At 35.4% G+C, this 14,554-nt stretch overlaps 1 protein-coding gene across 1 annotated transcript in view; it reads left to right on the top strand.

The window, feature by feature from the left end:
• Nucleotides 1-14,554, top strand: part of LOC127705234 (uncharacterized) — a 210,047-nt gene that overhangs the window by 93,619 nt on the left and 101,874 nt on the right. The window contains exons 6-7 of the mRNA XM_052209559.1: nt 4,971-5,077; nt 11,541-11,994. Of these exons, the coding sequence (XP_052065519.1) occupies nt 4,971-5,077; nt 11,541-11,994 (561 nt within the window). The remainder of the gene's footprint in view (nt 1-4,970; nt 5,078-11,540; nt 11,995-14,554) is intronic.

Raw genomic sequence — 14,554 nt, forward strand, 5'->3', positions numbered from 1 at the left:
AGATGGCCGCCAGCGGGGGACTTAGTTTAACATAGGACCCTATGGGAAATACATACAAATGTCTTCTTTTAGAGAACCACTGAATGGAATGAAACCAAACATGGCATGAATGTTCCTTATGAGGTGCTCACCAAGTGTTGTTACTTTGTAGCCGATCCATCATCCAAGATGGCCGCCAGCCGGAGACTTAGTTTAACATAGGACCCTATGGGAAATGCATACAAATGACTTCTTTTAGAGAACCACTGAATGGAATGAAACCAAACATGGCATGAATGTTCCTTATGAGGTTCTGACCAAGTGTTGTTACTTTGTAGCCGATCCATCATCCAAGATGGCCGCCAGCGGGGGACTTAGTTTAACATAGGACCCTATGGGAAATACATACAAATGTCTTCTTTTAGAGAACCACTGAATGGAATGAAACCAAACATGGCATGAATGTTCCTTATGAGGTGCTGACCAAGTGTTGTTACTTTGCAGTCGGTCCATCATCCAAGATGGCCGACAGCAGGGGACTTAGTTTAACAAAGGACCTATGGGAAATACATACAAATGTCTTCTTTTAGAGAACCACTGAATGGAATGAAACCAAACATGGCATGAATCTTCCTTATGAGATGCTGACCAAGTGTTGTTACTTTGTAGCCGATCCATCATCCAAGATGGCCGCCAACGGGGGGCTTAGTTTAACATAGGACCCTATGGGAAATACATACAAATGTCTTCTTTTAGAGTACCACTGAATGGAATGAAACCAAACATGGCATGAATGTTCCTTATGAAGTGCTGACCAAGTGTTGCTACTTTGTTGCCGATTTACTGTTCAAGATGGCCACCAGGATATTTTATTAAATAACGGGACCAATATTAATCAAAATTTGGCCTCAATCATTATTTGGGTATCTGTTATGATTTTTATCTATCTTTACATGATTTCTAAAACCAAAGTAGAGTCAGGTGAGCGACACAGGCTCTCGAGAGCCTCTAGTTTATGAAATTGAGATAAATGGGAAAATAACATTCATGTGTCCATTATGCATCATCATTGTTGAACTTTACCATTCTAAAACCAGATCCTACATCTTTAATGAACTCAACAATGTATTAGTTGGCCCTGCCCCCTCAGTCATGGTCTATTGACTTTGAAACTTTTGCTTATTTTACATGTATTAGTTTGTGATTAGGTCAGTTTATGGGGAATCATTAGTGGTAGGTCAATGATATTTGGTATACAGTTGTATTAGCATTGGCACATCTCATTTCCATGGAAATTATTTGGCCCTGCCCCATCAGTCATGGTCTATTGACTTTGAAACGTTTGCTTATTTTCCATGTATTAGTTTGTGATTAGGTCAGTTTATGAGGAACCATTAGTGGTAGGTCAATGATATTTGGTATGTTGTTGTATAAGCATTGTTATATCTCATTTCCATGGAGATTATTTGGCTCAGCCCCCTTAGTCATGGTCTATTGACTTTGAAAATTTTGCTAAGTTAACATGTATTAGTTTGTGATTAGGTCAGTTCAATGGGAACCATTAGTGGAAGGCCAATGTTAATTGGTATTCAGTTGTATAAGCATTAGCACATCTCATTTTAATGGATAATCTTTGGACCCATCCCCTCAGTCATGGCCTATTGACTTTGAAACTTTTGCTTAGTTTCCACGGAGATTATACAGCTCCACTCCCTCTTCATGGTTTGTTGACTTTGAAACTTTTAAATAGTTTACAAGTTAATGTTTGTGTTTAGTAAAATTGAGAATGGAAATGGGGAGTATGTCACAGAGACAACAACCCGACCAAAGAGCAGACAACAGCCGAAGGCCACCAATGGGTCTTCAATGCAGCGAGAAAATCCCGCACCCAGAGGTGGTCCTCAGCTGGCCCCTAAATAAAATTGTGTGCTAGTTCAGTGAAAATGGACGTCACACTAAATTCCAAAAATATAAATGAACTAAATTTAAAAAACATACAAGTCTAACAAAGGCCAGAGGCTCCTGACTTGGGACAGGCGCAAAAATTTGGCGGGGTTAAACATGTTTTGTGAGATCTCAACCCTCCCCCTATACCTCTAGTCAATGTAGAAAAAAGAAACACATAGCAATACGCACAGTAAAACTCAGTTTAAAAGAAGTCCGAGTCCGATGTCAGAATAGGTAACAAAAGAAACTAAGCAAAATGACAATGATACATAAATAAACAAAGGACTACTAGCAGTTACTGACATGCCAGCTCCAAACCTCAACTAAACTGATTGAAAGATTAGGTCTTCATCATATGAAAATCAAGTACAATCCCTCCCGTTAGGGGTTTAGTATTATACCACCATAAACTATATGAGAAGAACATAACCTGTATCATGCCAACAACTGGTTTTAGAATAAATGTGTTTATTTCCGATGCAAAGACCCTATGAGTGAATCAATATTAATACCAAAATATGCAATCCTTAATGACTTGACAACAGTATCGTAACTATATCCTTTCTGAATAAGTCTGTTTAAAGGTTTGGTTAGCTTTTGAGGTGATAGCTGACATTTTTGTGCTTTTGTCAAAAATATTACCATAAAATATTGGATGTGAAATACCGGAACGTATAAGATGTCTGCATGTTGATTTATATTTACGAATGATGTCCTTGTAACGATGATAAAATTTAGTAAATGTTTTGATTAGTTTGTGATATCGAAAACTCTGGTGTAATAATTTTTCAGTAATACAGAGATTTCTTTCGTTGAAATCAAATACCTTGTTACATACCCAAGCGAATCGAACAAGTTGAGATATATAAACACCATAAGATGGCGACAAGGGAACGTCACCATCTAAAAATGGATAATAAACAATAGGAAATGAAAAATCATCTCTTTCATCATAAATTTTGGTGTTAAGTTTCCCGTTAAAGATAAAGATATCAAGATCGAGGTGGTGCACAGTTAGTCCCCATGGGAATTCTGATAACCTGACGATATACGGAATCTCCATAGCAAACAAAAATGTTCTATAGTAAAAATTCAAGGGCAATTATAGTATCAAAGCAGGTCCAATTGACATAGTTCTTTTGTTTGTTGTTACTAATAAATGACCTAAAAGAGTTTAAACATATATATTTTTCGCATTCCGACTTTTTAAATGCCCATTTAATCAGGTGTGTGAATTTTTTCTTAATAAGATTATGAGGCAACGTGGTATATAGGGTAGAAACTTTGAACAGATTTGAAATCACCAATATAAGCATGTAATTTATCAAGTACTTCCAACGAATTTTGACACTCCAAAAGTAATTAACTCCACTATTTTCAAAGACCTTATTTGAACAATTTATTTAGGTTTGTTTAAAGGGAACAACTTATAATAAGTCAATGATATTTGGTATGCAGTTGTATTAGCATTGGCGCATCTCATTTAGATGGAGATGGTTTAGCCATCATGCTCATGTACCTCAGACATGGTTCTTTGACTTTGAATATTAGCCTAACTTGTTAAGTATTGCCATTTTAATTTCAACATTTGCATAATCAAAATTACAAAAAAGCCAGACATATCTCTGTGATAACAGTTTATCTTTTACAAATTGTGACTTGGATGGAGAGTTGTCTCATTTGCACTCATACCACATCTTCTTATATCTATGACAGACGGAAGCTTTCATATCAAGTGATAAATCCAGAGAGATCCAGCTGTTTGGAATCGCGATCTTTAATATGTTTTAATCAGATGGGGTTCGCAAGGTATTTTTAACCTGATGATTAAGGCAGTGATCATAATTGAGTCCATAATAAATTCCAAACATGATAGTGACATTGAGTCAGAGAACTTACTTTGGAATGGCAATAACCTTCTTAAATAATCAAACAATTTTTGAAGCAATATTCTTTTTTAGTTACAGACAAAAACACAAGAAAATACTACCTTCATCAGGTACGCTTAAAGCCCAATGTGTGACTGTGCATATTATCAATACGTAAGATTTTTAACCTTGACTTTGGGCAAGTGAGTTAGAAGGTCGGACAAGTTGATTTCCTTGCAGCTTCTCTCCAAATGAACAAGTTAGAAAAATGATAATTAAGAGGCCTGTACAGACATACTGGATGCAACTTTCATACTGACTATTTTGCAAAGTAACCGTCCACAGGAAGACACGTATTTCTACTTGAAATCATTATTATGACTCACTCTTTGCTTTAACCGCGGCCCTAAATGCAAAATACTTTGCAGAGACACAACAAATATCATTTCTATGTACTGTCATTGCATGGTTCCATCTGGACCGATGTCATATGGAATATTGAACCCCCTGAAAATTGAACTCATGGTCAATTTTTCCAAAGCTGGAAATTGAACGCCCCATGGATAGTTGATCCCCCCTCTGGAAAATTGACAGCCCCCTGTTTTTTCTTTAAATGAATGTCCAATGTACATTAGGTTAAACATCATAACTATATACAGTAGGTGATGAAGATGCCATGACAACTTGAAAATCTGAGGTCTATAGAACTAGAGGGGGTTCAATTTTCCATGGCTGAGTAAAAGTGTTTAAAAATATTTCTAACATGTTTTATTCCTACCAAGTTATTGATTTTTCACTTTGAAAAATTGACCCTGTGTTTAATTTTCCATGTTTGACAAAGACCTCCTGCAAACTAGTCAATACAACAAAAACACACACAATTATCTCTACAAAAATAAATGCACTCTGTATAATACACATTGCAGTTTATAATGATAAGTTAAGTTTCATCTTTTGTGATTTAAAAAGCTGGTTTCAAACTCATATTGAAACAATTGACAATGATTTTTATTGTTAATCTAACTACTTGCAAGATTAATCAAGTCTTAAAAAATATTTATGTTATTGAAATGGCAAACTGAAACAAGCTATAAGACCTGAATAATGATATATGTGGCTGATAGAGTTGACCAGGAAATGCAAATGTTCATATTATGTTCATATGTTTTTTTTCAGTATTTTTACAACACTGGGTCAACTGTATCCTTACCTATTGTAAGGCAGTATATACAGGCATTCCAAAGATTTTGTTTGTTGCTACTCATAAAGACAAAGTAACAAAAGTAAGTGAACTAATGTTAGCTGATATAAAGGCATTCTTTAGATGGTGTACACTGGTATAAAGGCATACGTTAGATAGTGTACGCTGGTACAAAGGCATACGTTAGATAATGTAAGCTGGTATAAAGGTATTCTTTACAGCACTTATTTACACAAACAATTCAGCAAAATGGCCACATGATTGATGATAAAGAAAATGACAGCCGTCAATCAAACTTATTAATTTAAGTTATACATATCATTCTCTACTAGCCTGTCAATACTGAGTTGTGAGATACCAACAGTCAACCTATTATTGAAACTAGATGGTGTGTACTTTTTGGGATTGGTCTACCGGCATATTGGTAGTCCAACATGGTCTTGGTAGTCCAACATGGTCAGTTGAAACTGGAAATTACATAAATTTCAAAGTTTGCTTTTGTACAAATTGGCTTATTCATAATAATTGTGGTCTCTACTGTGGCTTAGTTGCAGAAGTGATAATAGGTGTGTGGTTTATGAGTCACCAAATGTGAACAATTTTTTTGAGTTAGTAATTCGGTAAGTTTGTAGTGAACCACTAATGGCAATGATATTTGGTATGAAGTTGTTATATCATTGATACAATTTATTTTCCTGGTTGATTGATTTTGAATCTTTTGCAGTGTGTACATGTCAAAAGTTTGGGATAAGATCAGTTTAATGGTATCTAATTATCATAGCAAGTCAATGCTTCTTTTTATGGAGTTTCATTAGCTTTGGCACACATCGCTTTGAAACAGCAAGAATATTATTTTTGCTGTATAAGTTATAATGTAGTGGAAAAAAAAACATCTTTTGTTGTAATGGTCACAAAATACAAAACGATAGACCACAAAACAGGGTAGTTAAGTTTATGTGTAAAATCGTTTAAACCATTTGTCAAACCTTCAACATTCGCTTGATATGCCCATTGTAAAGGAAAAATTCCTTTATTTTTGGGTAATTGCTTAATAATAAACCAAACTTTAGGTAAAAGGTTTGTCTAAAAAAAATATGTTATAGCCAAATATCAGATTAATTGTGGATAACAGTCATCTTATCATACAAAAGACTACTGTCAAATGTAAATGTCACTTCAGCAGATTAAAATTAATCTAATTAAGGAATTTCTATCGTCGTCGTAAACTATTTCAAGAATCTTCTCTGAAACTACTGGGCCAAATACCTTCAAACCTTAACTGAATGTTCCTTAGGGTATCTAGTGTATAAATTATATCCGAAGTTTTTGATTCATCAACAAACATGGCCGCCATGGCTAAAAATACAAAATAGGGGTCAAATGCAGTTGTTGGCTTATATCTCAAAAACTTAAGCGTTTAAAGCAAATCTGACAAGGGATATAAATGTTCAATAGGTCAAGATCTATCAGCACTAAAATTTTTAGACGAACCAGCTGCCATTAAATTGGTAATAAAGTCTTCCAAACGAAGTTTGGGGATACTTATTGAGACTTATTGGTTTTGCTCAGTTCTTATTATTTTTCTTCTTCTTCTTCTTCTTCTTCTTCTTCTTCTTCCGCCGAACTTGTCCGCACCCGTTCTCCAAAACCACTGGTCAGATTAACTTAGGGTTTCACAATATGTTAGACTAACATGTCTAGTGGTGCAATCAGGGTTTTGTTTGTGCAATGGGGTTTATAAAGGGGTACTTTGAGGGGCATAAAGGAAGGAGGGGTTTACTATAGAACCCTATGGGATTTTATTTTTTTTTATTTTCAAATGATTATAACAGTTAGTGATACCCACAATATTTATAATTGAAAATGTTCTAAATGATAAAGCACATTAAATGATATAAAAGCTTAGTCCCCAGGGGTTACCCCCACCCCCTGCCATGAGAGAAAGTTTTAATATCTTGGAAGTGGTCAAGATCCCCATCCCTAAACCATATATATTTTGGTTTGTCATGATAAAGCACATCAAATGAAATAGAGGGTTAGTCCCCAGGGGTCATCCCCACCCCCTGGCATTTGAGAAAGTTCTAATATCTTGGAAGTGGCCAAGATCCCCACCCCTAAACCATATATATTCTGGTTTGTCATGCCGAGATGATTTGAATGTTAAACAGGGTTAGGCCCCAGGGGTGTCCGGACCACCTGCCATTTCAGAAAGTTCTAATATCTTGTAAGTGGTCAAGATCCCCACCCCTAAACCATATATATTCTGATTTGTCATGCCGAGAAGATTTGAATGATAAAAGGGTTAGTCCCTAGGGGTCTACCCGACCTCATGCCATTAGAGAAAGTTTTGATATCTTGGAAGTGATCAAGATCCCCACCCCTAAACCATATATATTTTGGTTTGTCATGATAAAGCACACCAAATAAAATACAGGGTTAGTCCCCAGGGGTCATCCCCACCCCCTGCCATTTGAGAAAGTTCTTATATCTTGGAAGTGGTCAAAATCCCCACCACTAAACCTAATATATTCTGGTTTGTCATGCCGAGATGATTTGAATGATAAACAGGGTTAGTCCACAGGGGTCGTCCCGACCCCTTACCATTTGAGAAAGTTCTAATATCTTGTAAGTGGTCAAGATCCCCACCCCTTAATCATATATATTCTGGTTTGTCATGCCAAGATGATTTGAATGATAAACAGGGTTAGTCCCCAGGGGTCTACCCGACCCCATGCCATTAGAGAAAGTTTTAATATCTTGGAAGTGGTCAAGATCCCCACCCCTAAACCATATATATTTTGGTTTGTCATGATAAAGCACATCAAATAAAATACAGGGTTAGTCCACAGGGGTCATCCCCACCCCTTGCCATTTAAGAAAGTTCTAATATCTTGGAAGTGGTCAAAATCCCCACCCCTAAACCATATATATTCTGGTTTGTCATGCCGAGATGATTTGAATGATTAACAGGGTTAGTCCCCAGGGGTCGTCCCAACCCCCTACCATTTGAGAACGTTCTAATATCTTGTAAGTGGTCAAGATCCCCACCCCTTAATCATATATATTCTGGTTTGTCATGCCAAGATGATTTGAATGATTAACAGGGTTAGTCCCCAGGGGTCGTCCCGACCCCCTGCCATTTTAAAAAGTTCTAATATCTTGTAAGTTGTCAGGATCCCCACCCCTAAACCATACATATGTTGGTTTGTCATGCCAAGATGATTTAAATGATAAACATGGTAAGACCCAAGGGGTCATCTCCACCCCCAGTCATTTGAATATGTTCAAATATCTTGTTAATGGTTGAGATCCCCACCCCTAAACCATATATATACTTGTTTGTCATGTCGTGAATATTTGAATGATATATAGGAAAGGTCCCCAGGGGTTTCCCCCACCCTGAATGTTTTAATATCTTGTAATTGGTTGAGATCCCCACCCGTAAACCATATATATTCCTGTTCGTCATGTTCCAAAGATTTGAATAATATATAGGGTCAGTCCCCAGGGGTTCTCCCAACCCCAAATGTTCTAATATCTTGTAAATGGTCGTGATCCCCACCCCTAGACCATATATATTCATGATTGTCATGTCACAAAGATTTGAATGATATATAGGGTCAGTCCACAGGGGTCACCCCAATCCAAATGTTCTAATATCTTGTAAATGGTCGAGATCCCCACACCTAAACCATATATATATTCCTGTTCGTCATTTCACATAGATTTGAATGACATGCAAGGTCAGTCCCTAGGCGTCACTAATGCATATCACTTTACTGGACCAAACCAATTTGTACTGGACTTTGTCCAATTTCAGGCAACTATAGGAATGACGAATTATGGGAGCTTCGTTTGGGAGACTTCGTAACAGCATCCTGTTACAATCATTTCTTGTTGTAAGGAATTTTTGCAGTTTTGGGTTATTATTATCTTGAATATTATTGAAGATAAAAATAAACTGTAAACAGCAAAAATGTCCAGAAAAGTAAGATCTACAAAACAATTTGGTGGTAAAATAGTAAATTGACCCCTGGAGGAGTTATTGCCCTTTAAAGAAAATTTTACATTTTGCTAACATTTAAAAATCTTCTCCTCTGAAACTACTAGGCCTAAAACTTCTTAACTTTAACTGAATGTTCCTTATGGTATCTGATTTATAAATTGTATCCAAAGTGTTGATCCATCAACAAACATGGCCGCCATGGCTAAAAATAGAACATAGGGGACAAAAGCAGCTTTTGGCTTATATCTAAAAAAACGACAGCAGTCAGAGCAAAGGTGAATGGGAGTTAAAGTGATAAATGGGTCATTATCTATCTGTATGAAATTTTTAGATAAGTTCGACAACCCATTGTTGGGTAACAGTTGGAAATAGTTTATTATACCCCAAGCAACAAAGTTGCGGAGGGTATAATGTTTTTGACCCGTCTGTCTGTCCGTCCGTTCGTCTGTCAGTCCATCAGTCCTGTGCTTGTCAACGCAACTCCTCTGAAACCGCACAACATAATTTCATGAAACTTTTTAGATAATAAGGACATACTATATATGTAGATCATGTAGATGTGCATATCGACAGGAAATTCCGATTCAATTTTTTTTCTAGGAGTTATGCCCCTTTAAAAAATTGAAAGCAACACATTTAATAATTTCATGCGTTCGAAGCGCTTTTCTGGATTAACCTTCATCAAGAACGCTCAATGCCAAACATTTGAATTCCGAGGGATGTATAAGTACCGAAACAGTTGATGAGCTATATGACAATAATTTCTAAAACAAATAGCCAAATTCATCTAAGGTCAACTTTGCCTGAGGGAGTTGAAACCTTAGTTTCTTTATAATTTCAAAATTTATAAACGGACATTTTTAGAAAAGTTTGAATTTAACTTAGAATTTTGGCCACAGTATACCACTGCAACAGTTGGTCATCGCAACTCCTCTGAAACCACACAACAGAATTCCATGAAACTTTGTAGATAATAAGGACATACTATGTAGATGTGCCTATCGATCGGAAATTATGATGGAATTTTTTTTCTATGAGTTATGCCCCTTTGAACTTAGAATTTTGGCCTAATTACAGGTATACTACTACAACAGTTTGTCATCACAACTTCTCTGAAACCACACAACAGAATTTCATGAAACTTTGTAGTTAATGAGGACTTTACATACTATATAAATGTGCATATCCACAAGAAAATTATTATCAGTTGACTTTTGTAGAGTAATGAGTTTTTGAACTTAAGAATCTGGTGAGATTTTGTTGTCCAGTGACAATGTTGGGGAGTGGGGTATGTGAGCTTGCTCACAAAGGTTCTTTAATTTTTATTAAATTTTATTATTTTTGGTTATTTTCTTTAATATTATAATAGATAGAGAGAAAGTATAAATGGCAATAAATGTTCAGCTAAGTTAGATCTACAAATAAGTCAAAATGATCAAAATAATCAATTGACCTTTTAGGAGTTATTGCCCTTAAAACGTTTTTTTTTTTGCATTTTTTTGTGAAAGTCTACTTACTTTTTTCAAAAGTCCTCTTCTTTTTAACTACTTGGCCAAATACTTAAAAACTTTAATAGAATTTTCCTTAGGGTATTTAGTTTATATATTGTATTCAGGGATTTGATCCATTTATAAACATGGTGGTAGTTTCTAAAAATAGAACATAGGGGACAAATGCAGTTTTTGGCTTTCAACTCAAAAACTAAAGCAGTAAAAGCAAAACTGACATAGGTGAAAGTGTTAAACAGGTTTAGTAATCTTCAGACCAATTATTTTTGGGTTACTGTCCAGAAATAGTTAATATTTTGGAAATTTTATAGTTTTGTGTTATGTATTATCTTTAATATTATTATATATAGAAAGAGAAGGAAAACTAAAAACTAAGCAACATGAACCCCATCAAAAGCTGGGGGGTCTCAGCTGCTCCAGAAGGGTAAGCAGATCCTGTTCCACATGTGGCAACTGTCATGTTTCTCATGTTAGTACAAACCTGGTAACAAGTCTAATTCGGTATGTTAAATTCGTGAAAAGAGGACGGGACTGTATTTACCACATTAGTACCATATCCGCTATCATCTGTGAAACAGATATTTCCATAACGGTCAACCAACTCGTGATGATTTTCAAAAGTTGATATGTTGTTTCTCATGAAGAAATAAATGGTGGTCAAATTAATTCTTACTATGCTGTTTGCGGGTATTAATTCATGATTCATTGGAAAGTTGAACTTAATATCGATTCTTAGCAATAATCAAGAACACTTAATGCAATCCTATTGAAATCTTTATATAATGTTGTCTCGTTAAATATTTTTAATTTTGGCATTCATGAGTTATGACCCTTGGATGATTTAATTATGTTATAATAAGTAAACGGCTTACTGTCATTTTGCCTGTTCTCATCAATGATTGTTCTTCGTGCTTTGCATTTTAGATTAGTGATATAGTGGTAAATTTCTTTTACATGAACTTAAGTATTGCAAACATTGCATTTCCTCCCAAAATCTTATCACTCTCCTGTACTTCTGCATTTCTTTATAGGAGGATATTGAAACACGGCGTACAGAGTTATATAGTGGAGTAGAAGAGTTATTTAAAGACCACGAAGGACGAGAACATCTGGTCATCGACAACAAAATATTTGTCAATGCAACAGACAAAACAGATCCAGAGATTGATGTTCTAAAGAAAGCAATCACAGATCTTACCTTTCAACATCCATGTTGGGGAGAGGCAATGCCCAATGCCTCTGTTCCCCTTGAACTTGAGATTGCTAATTTGGTAGCAAAGGGGAAACAAGTATTGTCATTGTTGGAAGTTAAAGAATTAAATGCCATCAGCAAAGTGTCTGTCTTGTCTAATGAAGAGCTCAGTGATTTTCTTTACTTCCAACACTCACTTGGCAAGATAGTCTATTTTGATACCCCACAGTTGAGAGGTTATGTGATCATAAGTCCACTACTTCTGGTTGAAGTTATGAGATCTTTTGTTACAGGTACTATATGATATAATATCCACTTTTATACTTCATGGTCATCAAACACAGCCAGAAGTCTTTAGAACATGTCAATAATCTCTAAATCTCTATATTGTCCGAGGCTAGATATATGTCCAAACAATTCATCTTTACTATCAAAAATCAAGACTAACAGTCATAAAACTTTCTAGAACAATTATGGTACTCAGACCCAGAAATCATCAAATCATAATACGGATTTGATGTTTGGAACACAAATTTTGAATGTCGAGTAAAAAGGAAAGTTTTATGACTGAAAGGCCTGATATTAACACTTTTTTTTCACAATGACAGAAAAGAAAGAAAGAAAATTAAGACAAATTCACCTGGCAATTGCCATGAGTTGATGTCAAAAAATATTTTTCTCTGAAACTTCACAAACAGTTGCAACCAAAATTGAAATAAATTGGTGTATCTCTTCTAAAGAGTGTTTTTTTTTTTTTATTCCTGTCAGTAAATCAACGTGGCTGCCAAGGCTAAAAATAGAACATAAGAATAAAATGTGTTAATGGTCTCAATATCTTGAAGTATTATAAATAGGGAAAATATAACGAGGACAAACATGATCAGAATGTTAAGATCTACCTACTCCCTAATTTTCAGGACATTCCTAGAAGGAGTTATTGTCATATAAGTTGAGGATTTTGGAATTTTTTCATGGTTTTGCTATTTTCTTTGAAAACACTATATAATTTATATAAGTATAAACTGCATATGGCAAAAATAATCAGCAATATAAGATCTACAAAACAGTTATATGACCAAATCAATTGACAACTTTAACAAAGCAGTTATTTATATGCATTTTGATAACTCTTCAATAATGGAGTTGTTTGTCTTGTGGTAGCATGTTTGCCTTCATTGGCAGCAACCATGGATTTGAACTCTGTCGTCAGTCAAACAAAATACATGAACATTGATATTTGCTATTTCTCTGCTAAGTACGTAACATTTAGGAGTATGAGCTAAGACACGTAGGGTGCGAGTCAGAATAATGTGTCCAGCTAGGTTGACATGTCTTTCTAAAGACTGTACACGTTTTAATTCAATGTCATAAAAAAAAATACAGGGACTAATAAAATGAACGACCCAATTCGAAAATCAAAACAAAACACTTAACTCAAATATAAATTACGTATGTACTTTCGTGAACTCAAAGGTTAAATAACATAAATACTTAACTTCAAGGAAAATTCAAATTGGAAAGTCTTTTATAAAATGGCAAAATAAAAAGCTTAAACACATCAAAAGAATGGAAAATGACTGTAATATTCCTGACTTGGTACAGGCATTTCCTAATGGAGAAAATGGTGGATTAAACCTGGTTTTATACCTAGCTAAACCTCTCACTTGCATGACAGTCGCATAAAATTTGATATTCATTTTTTCCTTTATTGCAATCTGTTATGTTTACTAATTTTTAGATCTATTTAGTAACATTTTTTCATCCCTTTTCTCACTATTCTGTTGTTTCTTGTCATCCGTTAACTTTTACAAAAAATCTTTGGCTCTGAAACTTCTAAGCAAACTTAACCAAACTTGGTCACAGTCACCAAAAGGGTATCTAGTTTAAAAACAAGTCTAATGACCTTGTCAGCCATCCAATATGGTCGACATGGCAAAAGATAGAACATAGGGGTGAGATGCAAGTTTTTTGTCGAGCCTGCGACTTTTGTGGCAGAAAGCTCGACATAGGGATAGTGATCCGGCGGCGGCGGAGGCGGCGTTAGCTAACTTCTAAAAAGCTTTATATTTTAGAAGGTAGAAGATCTGGATGCTTCATACTTTGTATATGGATGCCTCATGTTACGAAGTTTCCGTCAGTCACAATGTCCTTGACCTCATTTTCATGGTTCAGTGACTACTTGAAAAAAAAGTAAAGATTTTTTGTAATGTTAAATTCTCTCTTATTATAAGTAATAGGATAACTATATTTGGTACGTGCGTACCTTGCAAGGTCCTCATGCCCGTCCAACAGTTTTCACTTGACCTCGACCTCATTTCATGGATCAGTGAACAAGGTTAAGTTTTGGTTGTCAAGTCCATATCTCAGATACTATAAGCAATAGGTCTAGTATATTCGGTGTATGGAAGGACTGTACGGTGTACATGTCCAACTGGCAGGTGTCATCTGACCTTGACCTCATAGTTAAGTTTTTGTGTTTTGGTCTGTTTTGCTTATACTGTATGCAATAGGTCTACTATATTTGGTGTATGGAATGATTGTTAGGTGTACATGTCCAACTGGCAGGTGTCATCTGACCTTGACCTCATTTTCATGGTTCAGTGGTTATAGTTAAGTTTTTGTGTTTTGGTCTGTTTTTCTTATACTGTATGCAATAGGTCTACTATATTTGGTGTATGGAATGATTGTAAGGTGTACATGTCTAGCTGGCAGGTGTCATCTGACCTTGACCTCATTTTCATGGTTCAGTGGTCAAAGTTAAGTTTTTGAGTTATGGTCTTTTTTTCTAATACTATATATGCAATAGTTCAACTATATTTGGTGTATGGAAATACTTTATGATCTATATGTCAG

Source organism: Mytilus californianus, unplaced genomic scaffold (genome assembly GCF_021869535.1).
Source record: "Mytilus californianus isolate M0D057914Y unplaced genomic scaffold, xbMytCali1.0.p SCAF_6, whole genome shotgun sequence".
Classification (NCBI taxonomy): Eukaryota; Metazoa; Mollusca; class Bivalvia; order Mytilida; family Mytilidae; genus Mytilus; species Mytilus californianus.